At 40.4% G+C, this 16833-nt stretch overlaps 1 protein-coding gene across 2 annotated transcripts in view; it reads left to right on the forward strand.

Annotated features, from left to right (window-relative positions):
• Positions 1–16833, forward strand: part of SH3RF2 (SH3 domain containing ring finger 2) — a 143897-nt gene that overhangs the window by 64147 nt on the left and 62917 nt on the right. For both annotated transcript variants that reach the window (XM_012001529.1, XM_012001530.1), the window contains exons 4-5: positions 3494–3589; positions 10489–10803. In XM_012001529.1, the coding sequence (XP_011856919.1) occupies positions 3494–3589; positions 10489–10803 (411 nt within the window). The remainder of the gene's footprint in view (positions 1–3493; positions 3590–10488; positions 10804–16833) is intronic.

The following is a 16833-nucleotide window of genomic DNA, read 5'->3' on the forward strand; positions in this document are numbered from 1 at the left end:
TCCTCACAGAGTAATGGGAAGAACAGATACATGGAGAGAAAATTACAAACAATTTGATAACATGCTATGTAAAACTACAGCCTCTACCTCTTTATTACGTATGTGTAAGGGTATTCTTGCGACCAAGTTATGGTTACCTAATTCTTCTCATGTATAACATTCTATCTTGTTGTAAACATCACATTCAAATCACTCCAGACACGCACAATAACATAATCGTGCCTTTCTCCATAAATAACCTCTTATAAGACATGTTTTCCAAACATTAATTACCCTAAGATTTCTTGTGCCTCTCTTTTTCATTAGATGATTCCCCACCATTTGCAAGTAATGACAGTTGTACTGAAGTCTACACTACTTTAACTCTCTGTATTCAGTATTTGTTATTCCATAAACATTCACATCTCTCATAGAAACCACAGTTAGAGTTATTTTCATTCTTCACCACTCGTGATAAGTAGATCAAATGTAAGTATAAAAAGTGGCACTGCTACAATAGCTTAGGCAAGGTCTTTCGTTTTACAAAATATTTTTATTCTACCACTACCAGAAAGGAGATTTACTTCAGGTTTTCTCAAACTAGACAACCTCTCTGTCCTCCATATTCTGAGATAACGATCTTTATTATTGCTATGGAACCTGAGAGCAAGACTCCTAAGAAAGGTCATTCTGCAGCCCACACAGCAAAGTGTAGACCTAGACTACAGTTAGAGGAAGGTCAGTTCAATTCCACAAACATTTATTGAGTATTTACTTTGTGCCAGGCGTTAGACACACAGCTGGAGGAAGACATAAGGGAGTATCATCGTCTGTGTCTCTCACCCTTTCTGGGAATTTGTAAACTGGGGCACTTACTTCACACACTCGTTCATTTCTTGAGCCCATCCATGTGCCAAGCTGGCCATTGGAGATAAAGTGATGAGTCACTGTTCTTACCTTCACAGAGCTGGCAATCTAGTGAAAGAAACAGATATATAAATGGGAAATTATGACAAAGAAACCAAAAGAGAGGATTTGACCCATTCTGGAAGGCTGTGGAATACACAGACTTCTAGGAAATCTCATGTTCTAAACTCAGCATATCCAAATTAAACTCAAGATCTTCCTTCCCAAAGCTGTTCTTTTCCTAGTGCTTTCTAGCTCAGTGAATTGTGTAATTTATTCAATACCATATATTTATTCCTGCATTCATGCATTCAATAAATATTTATTGGCTGACTACTAAAGGGGAGTCACTATGTTAGGTGCTAGGGACAACAAAGATTAACAAAACAGACAGAGGCTCTGCACGCATGGAGTTTATGGTCTGATAGGGTAGACAGACATTAAATAAATAATAATCTCTTGGCACGGTGGTTCACGCCTGCATTCCCAGCACTTTGGGAGACCGCGGCGGGCAGATCACTTGAGGTCAGGAGTTTGAGACCAACCTGGTCAACATGGCGAAACCCCACTTCTACTAAAAATACAAAAATTAGTCAGGCGTGGTTGCCCGTGCCTGTAATCCCAGCTACTCAGGAGACTGAGGCAGGAGAATCACTTGAACCCAGGAGGCAGAGGTTGCAGTGAGCCAAGTTCGCGCCATTGCACTCTAGTCTGGGCAGCAGAGCGAGACTCTGACTAAAAATTTAATAAATAAATAAATAAATAAATAAATAATAACCTATAAATGCATAATTGCACATGTGTAAGAGCAGGGGCCCCCAACTCCCGGACCACTGACCAGTACCAGTCCGTGGCCTGTGAGGAAACGGACCGCGCAGCAGGAGGTGAGTGGTGGGCAAGTAAGCAAACCTTCATCTGTATTTATAGCTGCTGTGTTTATAGTAATGGGTCGCGTTACTGCCTGAACTCCACCTCCTGTCACATTAGTGGCAGCATTAGATTCTCATAGGAGCGTGAACCCCACTGTGAATCTCGCATACAAGGGATCTAAATTACATGCTCCTTATGAGAATCGAATGCCTGATAATGTGAGCTGGAGCAGTTTTATCTTGAAACCATCCCCTATTCCCTACCCTCTATCCCCACCTTCTACCCCCCGCATCCGAGGAAAAATTGTCTACCATGAAACCGGTCCCTGGTGCCAAAAAGGTTAGATACCGCTGTGTAAGAGGAAGCTAAGAAAGGGTATAATGCAGTAACAGATTTAAATTTAAATTAATCCTAATTCCTGAGGCACATGGAACAGAATGTCAGAGACAGATCAGAAGGTCTTTAGTGGATGAATATACAGGTTGAACTTGAATGTTGTATGGACACAGCAAGGTGTTTCTAAAATGGCATTAAATAAAAATAATCACTGTGTCCCATATGGCTTCATTTGTGTGAGGTACAGGAACAGACAAAATAAATGTATAGGTGCAGGGCGCGGTGGCTCACGCCTGTAATCCCAGCACTTTGGGAGGCCGAGGCGGGCGGATCACAAGGTCAGGAGATCGAGACCACGGTAAAACCTCGTCTCTACTAAAAATACAAAAAATTAGCCGGGCACGGTGGCGGGCGCCTGTAGTCCCAGCTACTCGGGAGGCTGAGGCAGGAGAATGGCGTGAACCCGGGAGGCGGAGCTTGCAGTGAGCCGAGATCGCGCCACTGCACTCCAGGCTGGGCGACAGAGCGAGACTCTGTCTCAAAAAAATAAATAAATAAATAAATAAATAAATAAATAAATAGTACTAGAAGTCAGAGTGGTGGTTGCCTCTTAACAAGTGGTGGGAAAGGGCACAAAGGAACCTTCTGGGTGCTGGGAGTATTCTATACCTTCATCTGAACAGGGATTTCATGGATATACTCAAATGTAAAATTTCTCAAGATGTGTGCACTTTATTGTATGCATGTGTGTATGTTTTTGGAAAGGTTTTTAAAAAATATGTATGTTTATATGTGTGTATGTTTTGTCTTGATAGAAAAGAATCTGGAAAAAATGTGTTATTCAAGCTGTTGACAGTGAATGTATCTTTATTGTGATACAATATTTTCCCTGTTTTGCTTACCTGTATTTTCAAATGTTTCTACAAATTTACATATAACCTTTTATAGTGAGTAAGAAAAATCTGAACAAAAAGTTGCTTTATGTTTGATGCATTAAAAATTGAATAGGTTCTGAAAAGTCTTCAAAATGAGCATAAAATTCATTTTTCTTTTTGGAAAGCTAAAAGTCCTTGTCCCTATGGCTTCCATCTTTATTTCTCCATCAGATAAATTTAAGTGAAAAGCTTGGACCTACTGGTGATTAAAAATTAGAAACATTTCTAAGTTTTCCTATTGGATTCCATTGATTCTCCAAATTATTTCTACTCCCCTATGGTCTCAGTGATACAAACACTGCCCTTTATGGAGAGAGTTCATTTTAGCAAAAGACTTCCCAAATAAATCAAGCGCAAGGTACATTCCTCACACTTTATACCATCTGAGACTCCAAACTGATCTCTGCTGAGAGCTTTTACTGCCTGAAAATGAGAGTAAATGCTGACCATGAGAATTTCTCTTTCAGGATGATATCATCACTGTGATCAGCCGAGTGGATGAGAACTGGGCAGAAGGCAAGTTAGGAGATAAAGTAGGCATCTTCCCTATCTTGTTTGTAGAGGTACGTGAGTATCAAGTCTACATCTGATTTACGCTTATACAGATATATGCATGTGCTACAGTGATGCCTGAGAGCAATTGCTATTTGCTATGAGGCTTATTTCAGAACTAACTAAAATCTCTAAAGAAAAGATGCCAGACAATAATACCCAATTCTGGCAAGCGTCTGGGGAAATGAGCCTTTTCCATTCTCCTGATGGGAATGTAAAATAGTGAAATCTGTCACATGCAAACTCAAATAAACTTATACCAAAAATATTAAAAATGTGGGCCTCCTTTGAGTCAGTAAGTCCATCTGAGAGTTTATTGTAAGTAAATATTTAAATAAGTATGCAAAGATAAATGTACAAAATATTCAAAAATGTTCACCATAACATTAGGTGATGGTATATAATTATGAAAAAAAAAAAGAAATACTCTAAATAGTCAACAATAAGGACTTCATTTTTTTTAATTGTGGTAATGAAAAAAGTGTCTCTCTATGGATAATACTATAATACATGGAGAATAATATTTAATATCATAAAGTGTTTGATATGGAAAGATTTATGATTCATTGTTAAGTTTTTTTAAAGTTTAATAGGTATAGAGTTTCAGATTTGTTGGATAAAAGAGTTCTAAAGATCTGTTTCATAACAGTGTGAATATACTTAACACTACTGAACTGTACACTTAAAAATGGTTCAGAAGGTAAATTTTATGTTACATGTCTTTTATCACAATAAAAAAATAAGTTGGACCATATGGAACTAGCTTTTAAATATATGTGTGTTTATATAAATGGATAAAGGACTAGAGAATGATATGTACCAAAATGTTAACATTTGTGATCACTACATGATGAGATTCTAGATGCTTTTCATTTTCTTCTGCCAAGTTGTATTTTCTAAATCTTCTGAAATTAGCATATATTTATTACTTCTATTTTTTAAAGAAAAAACTTCTTTAAAAAAAAAAAGAAAGAAAACATGCTAGGCTATGTATATCTCCAGCATAGTATAACCTGTCCAGTATAATAACCTCATTAGCCATGAGCCTCACTTTAGCTTGAAGCAAGTCATTACATATTTAAAAGAGAGGTTTCATTGTTTAACTGCATTTACTGGGTGCTTAACATGCATAAAGCATTAAAAATGAGTAGTAGAAAGCTATGAAAGAAGTAAAAGGCGTGCTGTCCCCCCTAGGGGCTGGAGTGTTTGAAACAGAACAGACCACAGTTGAGCAGAAGCAACCAATTCTTCTAGTTATAAGAGCTAAAGCAGGTTCTGAAATGAACGGTGTACCCAGAGCGTTGCACAGCTTTCAGGGTTCTCTGTACCTCCTCTACTCCATCAGTGTTGAAGGAAGATATGGAGGAAGGGTCCAGAGAGGCTGGTCTTCCTACTGTCTCTGCTAAACTCATTCCTAATTCTCATTCCTAATGCCTTTTCTCTTGCTGGGGCCCCTTTCAGATGCAACACCCAATGCTCTTTACCTGTTCAAATTTCACTTATTTTATAAGGCTCAGATAGAAACCTACTTTGTTCATAAAATTTCAGCAAGTAGTTAAACCCTCAATGGCCTCTTGCCTCTGAATATCTGATGAGTGGTTAGTTGTACTTCACAGGCTAGCCTAACACAGAACAGGCACTCTGTTAAAAAAAAAAAAAAAAAAAATAGCTTAGCAAGTGAATGAATGGAAAATAATTCGGAAGGTAGTCAGAGCTCCCAGGGGAAAAAAATTTTTAGAGCAAACCATTCACTGTGACCCTGTCCTAAACATATGTTTAATTATTCAACTAATTTTTCATTGAGTGCCTGCTATGCCAGGACCTGTGCCTAGATCTAAAGACAAAAGACAAACATGGGTCCCTATTCTCAGAGACTATAATGTCAGAAAGTATTCCAGTAATTACAAGTGTGATTAATCATGTAAAGACTGAAGTAGCCAGGTGTAGTGGCTCATGGCTATAATCCCAACACATTGGGGGCCAAGGCAGGAGGATTGCTTGAGCCTGAGAGATTGAGACCAGCTTGGGCAACATAGTGAGACTCCTCTCTCTACAGAAAATTTAAAAACTAGTCAGGCATGGTGGCCCACACTGGTCCCAGCTACTCCAGAGGCTGAGGCAGGAGAATCGTTTGAGCCCAGGAGGTTGTGGCTACAGTGAGCCATGATTGTGCCACTATACTGTAGACTGGGCAACACAGCAAGACCCTATCTCAAAAAAGGGAAAAAAAAAAAAGACTGAAGTAGAGGAAACTATTAGGGAGTTATGATATGCAATTTACCAGGGCAGAAGTTCAGCAAATGCCACTTATGCCAAGATCTGACAGATAGAGAGCATTTTAGGTAATGGAGGTAGCATGTTCAAAAGTCCTGCAGGATGAGGAAGTGTAGTGTGGCCAGGGGAGAAAGGAAGTACCAGAGTTGGAGCTTAGAGAGTAAAAGAGGAACAAAAAGCGAAGCCAGGGAAGTAAATGGAAGAGAGATCACAGAGGACGTTGTAAACCATCCCGTATAGTCAGGATGGGCTAGGTTATGCCGTGGCAATAAACAGCACCAAAGTCTCAGTGGCTGAACAAAGAAAATGTTATTCCTCGCCTACATTCCATGTTCAGTGCAGAGTGATGAAGGGCTCTGCTCACCTAGTCACTCAGGAACCCAGACTAATATGGCTGGGCCATCTGGTAGCTGCATCATCTGGAACCTGTGGGCTTCCTAGTTTCCACAGTAGGGACGTGTGAAGAAGAGTGAGTTGTATCACCAACTAAATGCCTCGTTTCAGAAGTGACACTTGTCACTCCCACTCACAGCCCATTAGCCTGAACCAGTCACATAGCCTGATCTGATGTCAAGTCAGCTGAGAAGTATAAGGGAACACATGGAACATTGGGTATCATTGCCTCTGCCATTTCATAGGAAGTGTGGATTCGACCCAAAAGCCAACAGAAGCCATTGAAAGGTTTTTTAAGTGACCAGATTTGGGTTTCTTAAAGACTGCCCTGGCTGCAGTGGGAGGAATGATTTGAAGAGGGAGAAGAAAGCAGAAAGTGCAGGTAGGAGGCCCCTGCATTGCCCAGTTAGATGACTGTGGATTAGACCCATAGGTTCAGGGACCTTTCAGGAGGTAGAATCCACAGGACTTTGGGGTTCACAGAGGCAGGGATAGAGAAGAGAAGTGGTCAAGGACAGCCCCACTTCTTGATTTATGGACATAGATCAGTGGCAGAGCCATCTGCTGGGTAGGAGCCTTTTCTGAGGAGGAAGTTAGGATGATTCAGAGTCAATGGTTGACTCTCCAAGGACAGAGGTCAGCTGCAATTAGTACCTCGTTGGACCCATATGAGGCGCTTAAATATTTATGGAAATTGTTCCCTGGTCTCCTGCATTATCTTGAGATGCTTCTTCATAACTCTGGGCTGGGGGGAAGTCACCAGTCATCTTATTACCCATTTCTGAAACCCATTTCCCAAAACTTCTCCATTTAATGATTATTCATTTGGATACATTTTCCGGCCACTTCACCTCTAAAATTAGTGAGTACAAGAACCGTCAAGATTATCATTAAACTAGCCAGTGCTTCATTTGTTCTCCTAATTGCTCGGAGGGGAAAAAGATAATCAAGTGGTTGCTCTACTCTGGAAACCTGGTTTTCAAAAATTACCTGAAATCTAAATTGTGCTTTTTAAAGCAGCACTTAAATTTTGACTCCAGTCATTTCATTAAGACTAGCACTTGCTGAGAACTCTTTAAATAAGTTTTGAATTACCAGTGTTATGGAAAGCAATTGGAAGGAAGGGAGGCTTTCCTATGAGCATGATGTATGTGTGTGTGCATGTGTGTGGGTGTGTTTGGCATAAACAGGATTTTTCTTGTTAATGTATCATTTCACGTATTGAATTGCACCTGCATTAAAAGGTGATAAAACAAAGGCTGAGCCTATGCTCATTCTTATCAGGACTCCTCCAACAGAGCCTGCCTGGGTTATATGAACTTTGCTCAGCCCAAGGAGCCTCAACAATATTGTTTCAAATGAGTGGGTGCAAATCTAAGAGACCTGCAGTTCTTCCCCAGCAGAGCTATTAATCATATTGGCAGAGGATAGGGCAGATGCAGAGTCTTCCGGGGCCCTTTGTCAGTGTTCATGTTAGAAAAGCTGATGGTGGTACTCACCTGGGGACAGAACAATTAGGTTTAAGGAAGCAGAAAAAATTAACTTATTTCATTATAGCCACGAATGGCTGTATAAAGAACTTTACTCATTCAATTCAGAGTGCATATTGCCCTTTTACTGGGTGAACAATGGAGGGGCAGGTGCCCTGGGGCCTCTAAGTCATTGTTCCTAGTTCAAGCTGCCATCAGAGCTTGCCTAAACAATTTCAGTAACTTCCTAATTGGTCTCCCTACTTCTGTTCTGGCACTTCTAAATAGCAACCAAAACGAGCTTTTTCTTTCTTTTTGCTTGTTTGTTTACATACAGCAAAAGTTACTCTTTCTAACGTCCAGTTCTGTAATTTTAATAAATGCATACAATTGCGTAACCACACCACAATCAAGACGTAGAATAGTTCCAGTAGTCTGCCCTGAAATTTCTCATGCTGCCCCTTTATAGTCAGTTTCTTCCCCAACTCATAACCGCTGGCAACCACCAATCTGTTTCCTGCTCCTGTAGTTTTCTTTTTCCAGAATATCATATAAATGGAATCATACAGAATGTAGCTTTTTGAGTCGGGCTTCTTTCGTTTTGGATAATGCATTTGGAATTACCATGCTGTTTCATGTATCAGTAGTTCATTCCTTTTTGATGCTGAGTAATATTCCGTTGTATAGATGTGCCAGAGTTTGTTCATTCACCTCGTGAAAGACGTTGGAGTTGTTTTCCAGTTGTTGGCAACTATGCATAAAGCTGCTATAAATACTTGCATACTGGTTTTTGAGTGAGCACAAGTTTTTATTTCTCTTGGGTGATTACTTAGGAGTGGAATTGCTGGGTCAGATGCTAAGTATGTGTTTAACTTTCTAAGAAACTGCCGAACAGTAGCATGAGCTTTTAAAAGCATAAAGCAGATCATATCACTCCTCTACCTAAGTCCTGCCAAAGACTTCCTATTATATGTAGAATAAAATGGAAGCTTCCAAGGCTCTTGTGATCTGGCCCCTGCCTGTCTCTATGGCCTCTTTTATCATCTTCTCCTTACATGCTCTGTTCCAGCCTTCTCTCTGTTTCTTTCTTCTGTCTTTTTCTCAAGCAAGCTGAGCTCCTTCCCTCTTTCGGACTTTCACACTAGCTTATGGTGCCTCTTCTGGGCATGTTCTTACCTCCATTTTCACATAGCTAGCTCCTTCTTGTCATTTGTTGTTTCAACTTAAATGCCCTCTTCTCAGCAGATCTTCCTCGACCCCCTGATTTAAAGTAGCTCCCTCCCCCAATCCCTCTCTATCACATCAGAGCACTTATAATTATATGATGGTTTCTTGTTTAGTTGTTTACATGCTGGCTCTGTCACTTATAAGTCACCCCTTCCAGGCCTCGGCCTCCTTATCTTTAAAGTGGACATAATAATGCTCATTCCCCTATTGAATGAGTTTTTCACAATATTATAAGCTTCTTGAGGTAAGAACCACATCTTTTTTTAAATTTTCTTTTTAAGAACTTTATTTATTCCTCAACAAAAGTCACATTCAATAAAATTTTCTGTCTCAGTTATTTTAATCCTCTGTACATTATCGCTAAAAAATTGTTTAATGGGCAAATTTCTTTTACCTCTATAGTTGGATTTCTAAATTAGAATGAGCTATGGTTTTAGAGGGCAACTGGTAACAATTATAAAAATGAAATTTTAGGTAATCATCCAAAAATTTAAGAGTTATTGCACTAACTCTTGTTTGTCAACATATTTCAGATTTCCAAAGGAAATGAACCCACAGAGGCCCTCAGTGAGTAGGGTACTCAAAATATTACTATGTATTTCTTGTGAGAATGGATGGATGTAGTGGGGAAGACAGACATAACACAGTGGTGTACTGGAGTTGGCTGGAACTAGATCACAAGAGCTGGTTGTTACATTTTCAGGAATTTTTCCAGCCAGGTGTTTAACCATTGGTGGCTTGAAAAACTCTACGAATCAGGGATTTTTTTTCTTTCTTCCTTGTTACTTTTTTTTTTTTCTGACAGCTGATTTACTAACACATCACTGACTAAGAGACATAGAACAAGGAAGAAGGGTGATTACATTAACATATTTAAAGGAAGTAGTAAAAGACAGTCTTAGCATAAGAATTCAGGGTCCTGAATGCACTTACATTCTGGCCCAAACACTTATGAAATGTATGAACTTGAGCAACTTCATTCACTCATTATTCCACAAGCACTAAGCATCTACTCTGGGGTACAGGAGAGAATCATGTGTAGAAGGTCCCTGCAACCCAGATAGCTAACAGACTAGTGGGGGAAAGGCAAGTAAAGGATTGTGGTTTGGAGTGAAAAATACAATGATCGGGAAACACAGGGGCTGCTGGGAGCACCAGGAAGGGGAAGTGGCCAACCTAGCGGGGGATTCCAGGATGGCTAAAGGAAGAGGGGAGAAGTCCACTAGGTGAAAACAGCCAGAAATGACTGGGGAAAATGGGTAAAGGAAGAATAAATATACTCAGCCAGGGAAGAGCATCATGGCTTATTAAGTAAAAGAGTAATACTTACTTTGCAGGAAAGTTGGGAGAATGCATTAATAGAGCAAAGTCATGAGGATGCATTGATAGAAGATGGAAGCTGTTACTGTGCTCACCAAGGAATGAGCATCTGAGCCAGTGACCGAGGAGGTGGCATCTGACCTGGTTTCAGATGGGTGTGGGTAGGAACTGGCTACGTACATTAGATCAGGAAGACAAACTTCTCATTGGACGTTATGTCTTTTCAGCCAAACCTCACCGCAAGACACCTTCTAGAGAAGAACAAAGGTCGCCAGTCATCCCGCACAAAAAACCTGTCCCTGGTGTCCTCATCCTCCAGAGGCAACACATCTACCCTCCGTAGGGGCCCAGGGTCCAGGAGGAAGGGGCCGGGGCAATTTTCCATCACAACAGCCTTGAACACTCTCAACCGGATGGTCCATTCTCCTTCAGGACGCCATATGGTAGAGATCAGCACCCCAGTGCTTATCAGCTCCAGCAACCCCTCTGTGATCACCCAGCCCGTGGAGAAAGCAGACATTCCTTCCAGCTCAGCGGGACAGGTAGGGAAGAATCTCCTGAGATTAGGGCACTTTTGAATTGGGCAAGTGATTCATACCATGTCACAAACAATATTTGATGTTTACTACTAGCTAAGCACCCAGAATGCCCTACTAGTAAGTAATGCCGTATGTATTCCATGTCAGAATTGTATAAACATTTTATTTCATCCTTGAACAGCCTGTGAGTTAGGTGTTATTACTATTATCCTCATTTTACAGATGAGGGATCTTAGGTTTAGAGGGGTTAAACAACTTATCCAAATTCTCATAGATACTTTTCTTTCCCTTGCTGAGAGCCATGATATCATTCCTGTCCCTTAGAGAACTTCCCTCCAAAGAGATGATGGCACCTATTTTCTCAAGAGTGTTTTGGCATCATAATTTGAGATTCACTGTCCCATCCTCTGGCAATGTATTAGGCATCAGACGGAAAGAAAGCAAAAGAAACAAAAAGAAACTATGGGTTATTGAATGTTCTTAGGACTGGTTACCTACATTTGTAGGACCCAGTCCAAAATGAAAATACAAGTCCTTTGCTCACAAATAATCAAGAATTTCAAGATGGGAACAGCAGAGCATTAAACCAAGCAAGGAGCCTTGTGTGGCTATGTAAGTCACACACTGGTGAAGCCAGCCCTGGGTGTTTCCAGATGGAGTACCTAATAAGATAATGCATGTAAAGTGCCTAGCACCATGATGCCTGCCATATACTAAGCATCCAATAAGTGTTAGCTCTTAATGCTATTGTTGTTAACCCTGGTCACTGTGTTGCCAACTGAAGAGAAATAAACCTGGGGTGGTCGTGGCAATCCAGAGGCTGAAGTATTTCTAGTAGCATATGGCTATTTATGTTGAAGGGTACTTTAAAAGATGAAGGAGTTGGAGGAATGAGGCAAAGTAATTAAGAAGAGCTGAATGTTGGGTATTCAGCTGAAAACACTCTTTGGGACCACGCAGGTGGCAACTTGAAAGGGCAAAACTCAACTTGTACTGATATTTTTTTTTTTTAAGGAGCCGTAAATTTTGTTTTTAAACATGAATTTCTACCTTGGGATTAAAAGGCTTAATTGGACTCTAATCCCTTTTTAACAAGACAAGGAGGAAAGAGAAAGTCAAGGGCTCCTCAAAGACCTGTGTGCTATTCTGAAAGGAAAACAATCACCTCCTACAACACTTCATATCTTATACCACTGTCTGGGTCACTAAGAAGTTGGCTGCTCATGTAATTCTGCCCACCACCTGCACCACATGCACACACACACGCACATACACACTTTCTCTCTCTTTCTCCTCCATTACACTTCCCTTGCTTTAACAAAAGCTATAAAACTTTCTACATACACACTGCACTTCTTTACAAGTACATATTAATATATGCTTTATGCCCAAAGTTCTCCTTCACACACACACACACACACACACACACACACACACACACTCTCTAAAATGGGAGCCTTGTGACTCACAATTAAGCCAAAGAGTCACAGAGTTTTTTGAAAGGATTCTTTATATATAGTCATAGATATATAAAGTGCAGCCCACACTCAGTAGAAATAAGCTAGCTCACTTAGCTCTAAGTTGACTTCGCAAAAGATTTCACCAGAGTCATTTTCCGTGTGCTTTTAAAATTCTTATTCTGGGCATTTATGTCATCTACGGAGGCTGGACTAGAGTGGGAGAAGCTTAGTAGGATTCAAAACACGTATTATTCCTTAGTAGTTTTCACAAATAGTGAGAATTCCACAGTATGGCATTCACACATCCGATGACCAGGGAACCACTTCACAGCAGCCTTTCTCCACTCAGATGGCTGTGGATTGGAAGGATTTCTACGTATTTGACCAAAGGTTGTAAAAGCACACTCGAAATGGCCCACTTATGACTTCTATCTAAAGACAAGCAGGAAGTTGAGCAAATGACAAGTTCTTCCCTTTTCTCTAACATTCTTGAGAGCTGTGGTTGGGTCTAGTTCGTCACACTCCCCCTGCCTTCCCCACTCCAGCAACCCACATGGTGCCTAGACCCTAGCAGGTACTCAATAAATCAAGGAATCAAGACTTTTAACGTAGATATCTGGGCAGGTGGTGGTGACATATACGTAGGGAAGACTGGAGAAAAAATTAATTTCTTAAAGAAAGATTACAGATTAGTGTAACTCTTCCAGCCAATAAACATCTGTTGAATGCTTACGATGTGCTAGTAACCATAGTGAGTATTGGAGATTCCACTACCAAAGCAAGAAGAGTAATATAACCTCAAACTAATATGAGATGGATGGATCTATAGGTAGGTAGGTAGGTAGATGGATGCATGGATGGATGGATGGATGGATGGATGGATGAATGGATGGATAGATGATTGAGTGAGTGAGTGAGTGATATCCTCTAATAGAAAAGTCTCCTTTTACTCCCAGTCTCCTAAGCCTCCCCTCCATTCCAAAACTGTAATAAAAGCCTTGGTAGGAGAGGTATTATCAACACTTTATAGCAAGGTAATAAGGCCCCAAAAGAAAAATGATTAAGCCAAGTTCGTGTAATTTAGTAAAGAGTCTGGATTGAATTTAGAATTGTCTAATTGCAGAACGTAACCTCCTATCACTATACTGTACTATCAACTAAGGTCACGTTAGGCAACATTCTGCCAGTGTAGTTTATCCTGGATGTCTGCAGCCTCCCTTTTCTTGGTTGTCTTCACTTGACTCCTTTTGAATGCTAAGGCCTTCCAGCATTTTCTTCTCCACCCACCCCCTCAGTCAAGAATTTGTCCTAAGTCTTTTGCACCTGAAAAAGGCTTCCATTTACTATCACTTTGTTTCTTTATGAATTACCAGTTGTGTCCGAACATTGTGTATGGTGCTGTTGGCACCAAGAATAAGCTGCTGCCTCATTCTCCTCCTGTGGTAGAGACAAGTCTTGGATTGTCCCTCAAGTCTCAAACCCAAAAGGGTAGCAATTGCTACCCTTTCATAATGAGGAGCCAGAGCCAGGAATTTTTTTTCCCCTTTGTCGTTGTGTCTTTCCACCTGTGGGAAACCACTTGAAACTTCTGGATAGAACATCAGGAAATGACCTCACAGATGAACTGCAACTACAGACAAAAACAGTGGCACTTGCAAACAATTCAGGATTAGACCTGAAGATGCTGAGTAAGTTCTGTGGAAAACTACAGTGCAGGAAGTTAAGTGGGTGGATTGAAACCAATGCAGTTGGCCTCTAGGAGAGTCCTGGAGACAAAGAAAGTCAACTGCATGTGACACAAGTTAGAAAGAAGTCCTTCAGAAATGCCTGTTTGGGGAAAGTCACATGTGCAGGGCCTTCCCTGGAGATTCTAAAGTTGACTTGGTTCAGGATGTGGAGCCTGCTCGCCCCACTGCCTCCCACACTCACAGAGCAATGAAGCATTCTTGTTTTCCTAGGAAGTTCTGCTCCTCAATACGCCCTCTTTCTCCCCTTCCCCTCCCCCTCCCCATCCCTATCCTTCAGCCTCCCTCCTTCTGTATCACAGATGCAGGGTAGCAGAACTGCTCTGCAACTGGAAAGCTCTCTTTCCCTCACCTCCTACATTCAGCTAGTCAGTAAGCTCAGTGTGCCCCCTAAATAGTTATTGCTTTTGCCCATCCCATTTCACTGCCTTAGTTTGGGTCTGCATCCCTTGCCTAGACTGTTGCTCCAGCCTCCTCACTGACCTCCCAGAGCCCACACTCAATCACTTCGCCTCACCCTGCCCAATCCCTCCCACCCCCCATCCATATTTCCAGTAATGGCCTCCATAATGACCTCTTGCAAAACCCAAATCCCTTCAGCCACTTCTCTTCCCCAAACTATTAATGGATCCCATTATTGAGTGATCGCGACAAGCCGGAAACTACAATAAGTGATTTACAAACATTTGACTCTCCTCAAAACTGTTCAGAGTAGGTACTGGTATGCTCATTTTACCAAACGGGGAAACTCTGGGAGTGAAAGATTACATTTTTTCTTAGTCTTTTTTTAATTTTTTTATTTCAGTAGCTTTAGGGGTACAAGTGGTTTTTGGTTACATGGATGAATTGTATAGTGGTGAAGTTTGAGATTTTAATGTACCCATCACCAGGGTAGCCTACATTGTACCCAATAGATAATTTTTCTTCCATTAACCACCCTCACCCTCCCTCTCTTCTTTGAGTCTCCCATTTCCATTATACCACTCTGTATGCCTTTGCATACCCATAGTTTAGCTCCCACTTAGCAAGAACATGCAATGTTGGTTTTCCATTCCTGAGTTATTTCACTTAGGATTATAGCCTCTAGATCACACACACACACACACACACACACACACACCACATTTCTTTATCCACTTGTCAGTTGATTCCTTATCTTTGCAATTGTGAATTGTGTCATGATAAACATATGCCTGTGGGTGTCTTTTTGTTATAATGACTTCTTGTCCTTTGGGTAGATGCCCAGTAGTGGGATCAAATGGTAGATCTACTTTTAGTTATTTGAGAAATCTCCAAACTGTTTTCTATAGAGGTTATACTAATTTAAATTTCCACCAGCAGTATATAAGCGCTCCCTTTTCACCACATCCATGCCAACATCTACTGTTTTTTTACTTTTTAATAATGGTCATTCTGACTTGGATAAGGTGGGATCTTATTGTAGTTTTAATTCACATTTCCCTGATAATTAGTGTGATATTGAGCATTTTTTATGTGTTTGTTGGCTGCTTATATATCTTGTATATCTTCTTTAGCCCACTTTTTAATGGGATTGTTTGCTTTTTTCTTACTGATTTGAGTTTCTTGTAGATTCTGGATATTAGTCCTTTGTCAAATGCATAGTTTGCAAACATTTTCTGCCATTCTGTAGGTTTCTGTTTACTCTTAGGATTATTTCTTCTGCTGTGCAGAAGCTTTTTAGTTTACTTAGGTTTCGTTTATTTATATTTGTCTTTGTTGCATTTGTGGTCTTAGTCATAAATTCTTTGCCTAGGCCCATGTCCAGAAGAGTTTTTCTAGGTTTTCTTCTAGATTTTTTTATGGTTTCAGGTCTTAAGTCTTTAATCCATCTCAAGTTAACTTTTGTATATGGTGAGAGGTAAGGACTCAGTTTCATTCTTCTGCGTGTGGCTATTCAGTTTTCCCAACACTATTTATTAAATAGGATGTCCTTCCTCAGTTTATGCTTTTGTGTGCTTTGTCAAAAATCACTTGTTTAAAAGTGTTTGGCTGGCCGGGTGTGGTGGCTTACGCCTGTAATCCCAGCAGTTTGGGAGGCCAAGGCAGGCGGATCATGAGGTCAGGAGATAGAGATCATCCTGCCTAACACGGTAAAAGCCCGTCTCTACTAAAAATACAAAAAAAATTAACCGGGCGTGGTGGCGGGCGCCTGTAGGCCCAGCTACTTGGGAGGCTGAGGCAGGAGAATGGTGTGAACCTGGGAGGTAGAGCTTGCAGTGAGCCGAGATCACACCACTGCACTCCAACCTGGTTGACAGAGTGAGACTCCATCTCAAAAAAAAAAAAAAAAAAAAAAAAAAGTGCTTGGCTTTATTTCTGGGTTCTCTATTCTATTCCATTGGTCTATATTCCTACTTTTATACCAGTACCTTGCTATTGTGGTTACTGTAGCGTTGTAACATAATTTGAAGTCAGATAATATGATGCCTCCAGATTTTTTCTTTTTGTTTAGAATTGCTTTGACTATTTGGGCTCTTTTTTGGTTCTATATGAATTTTAGGATTGCTTCTGTGAAAAATGATGTTAGTATTTTGATAGAAATTGCATTGAATCTGTAGATTGCTTTGAGCAGTATGGTCATTTTCAGAATATTGTTTCTTCCAATCTATGAATATGGAATGTATTTCTGTTTGTGTCATTTATTATTTTTTTTAGCAGTGTTTCATAATTCTCCTTGTAGAGATCTTTCACCTCCTTGGTTAGGTATATACCTAGGTTTTATATATATATATACACTTTAAGTTCTAGGGTACATGTGCACAATGTGCAGGTTGGATGAATTGTATAGTGGTGAAGTTTGAGATTTT

This window comes from Mandrillus leucophaeus, unplaced genomic scaffold (assembly GCF_000951045.1).
Source record: "Mandrillus leucophaeus isolate KB7577 unplaced genomic scaffold, Mleu.le_1.0 Scaffold663, whole genome shotgun sequence".
Taxonomy (NCBI): domain Eukaryota; kingdom Metazoa; phylum Chordata; class Mammalia; order Primates; family Cercopithecidae; genus Mandrillus; species Mandrillus leucophaeus.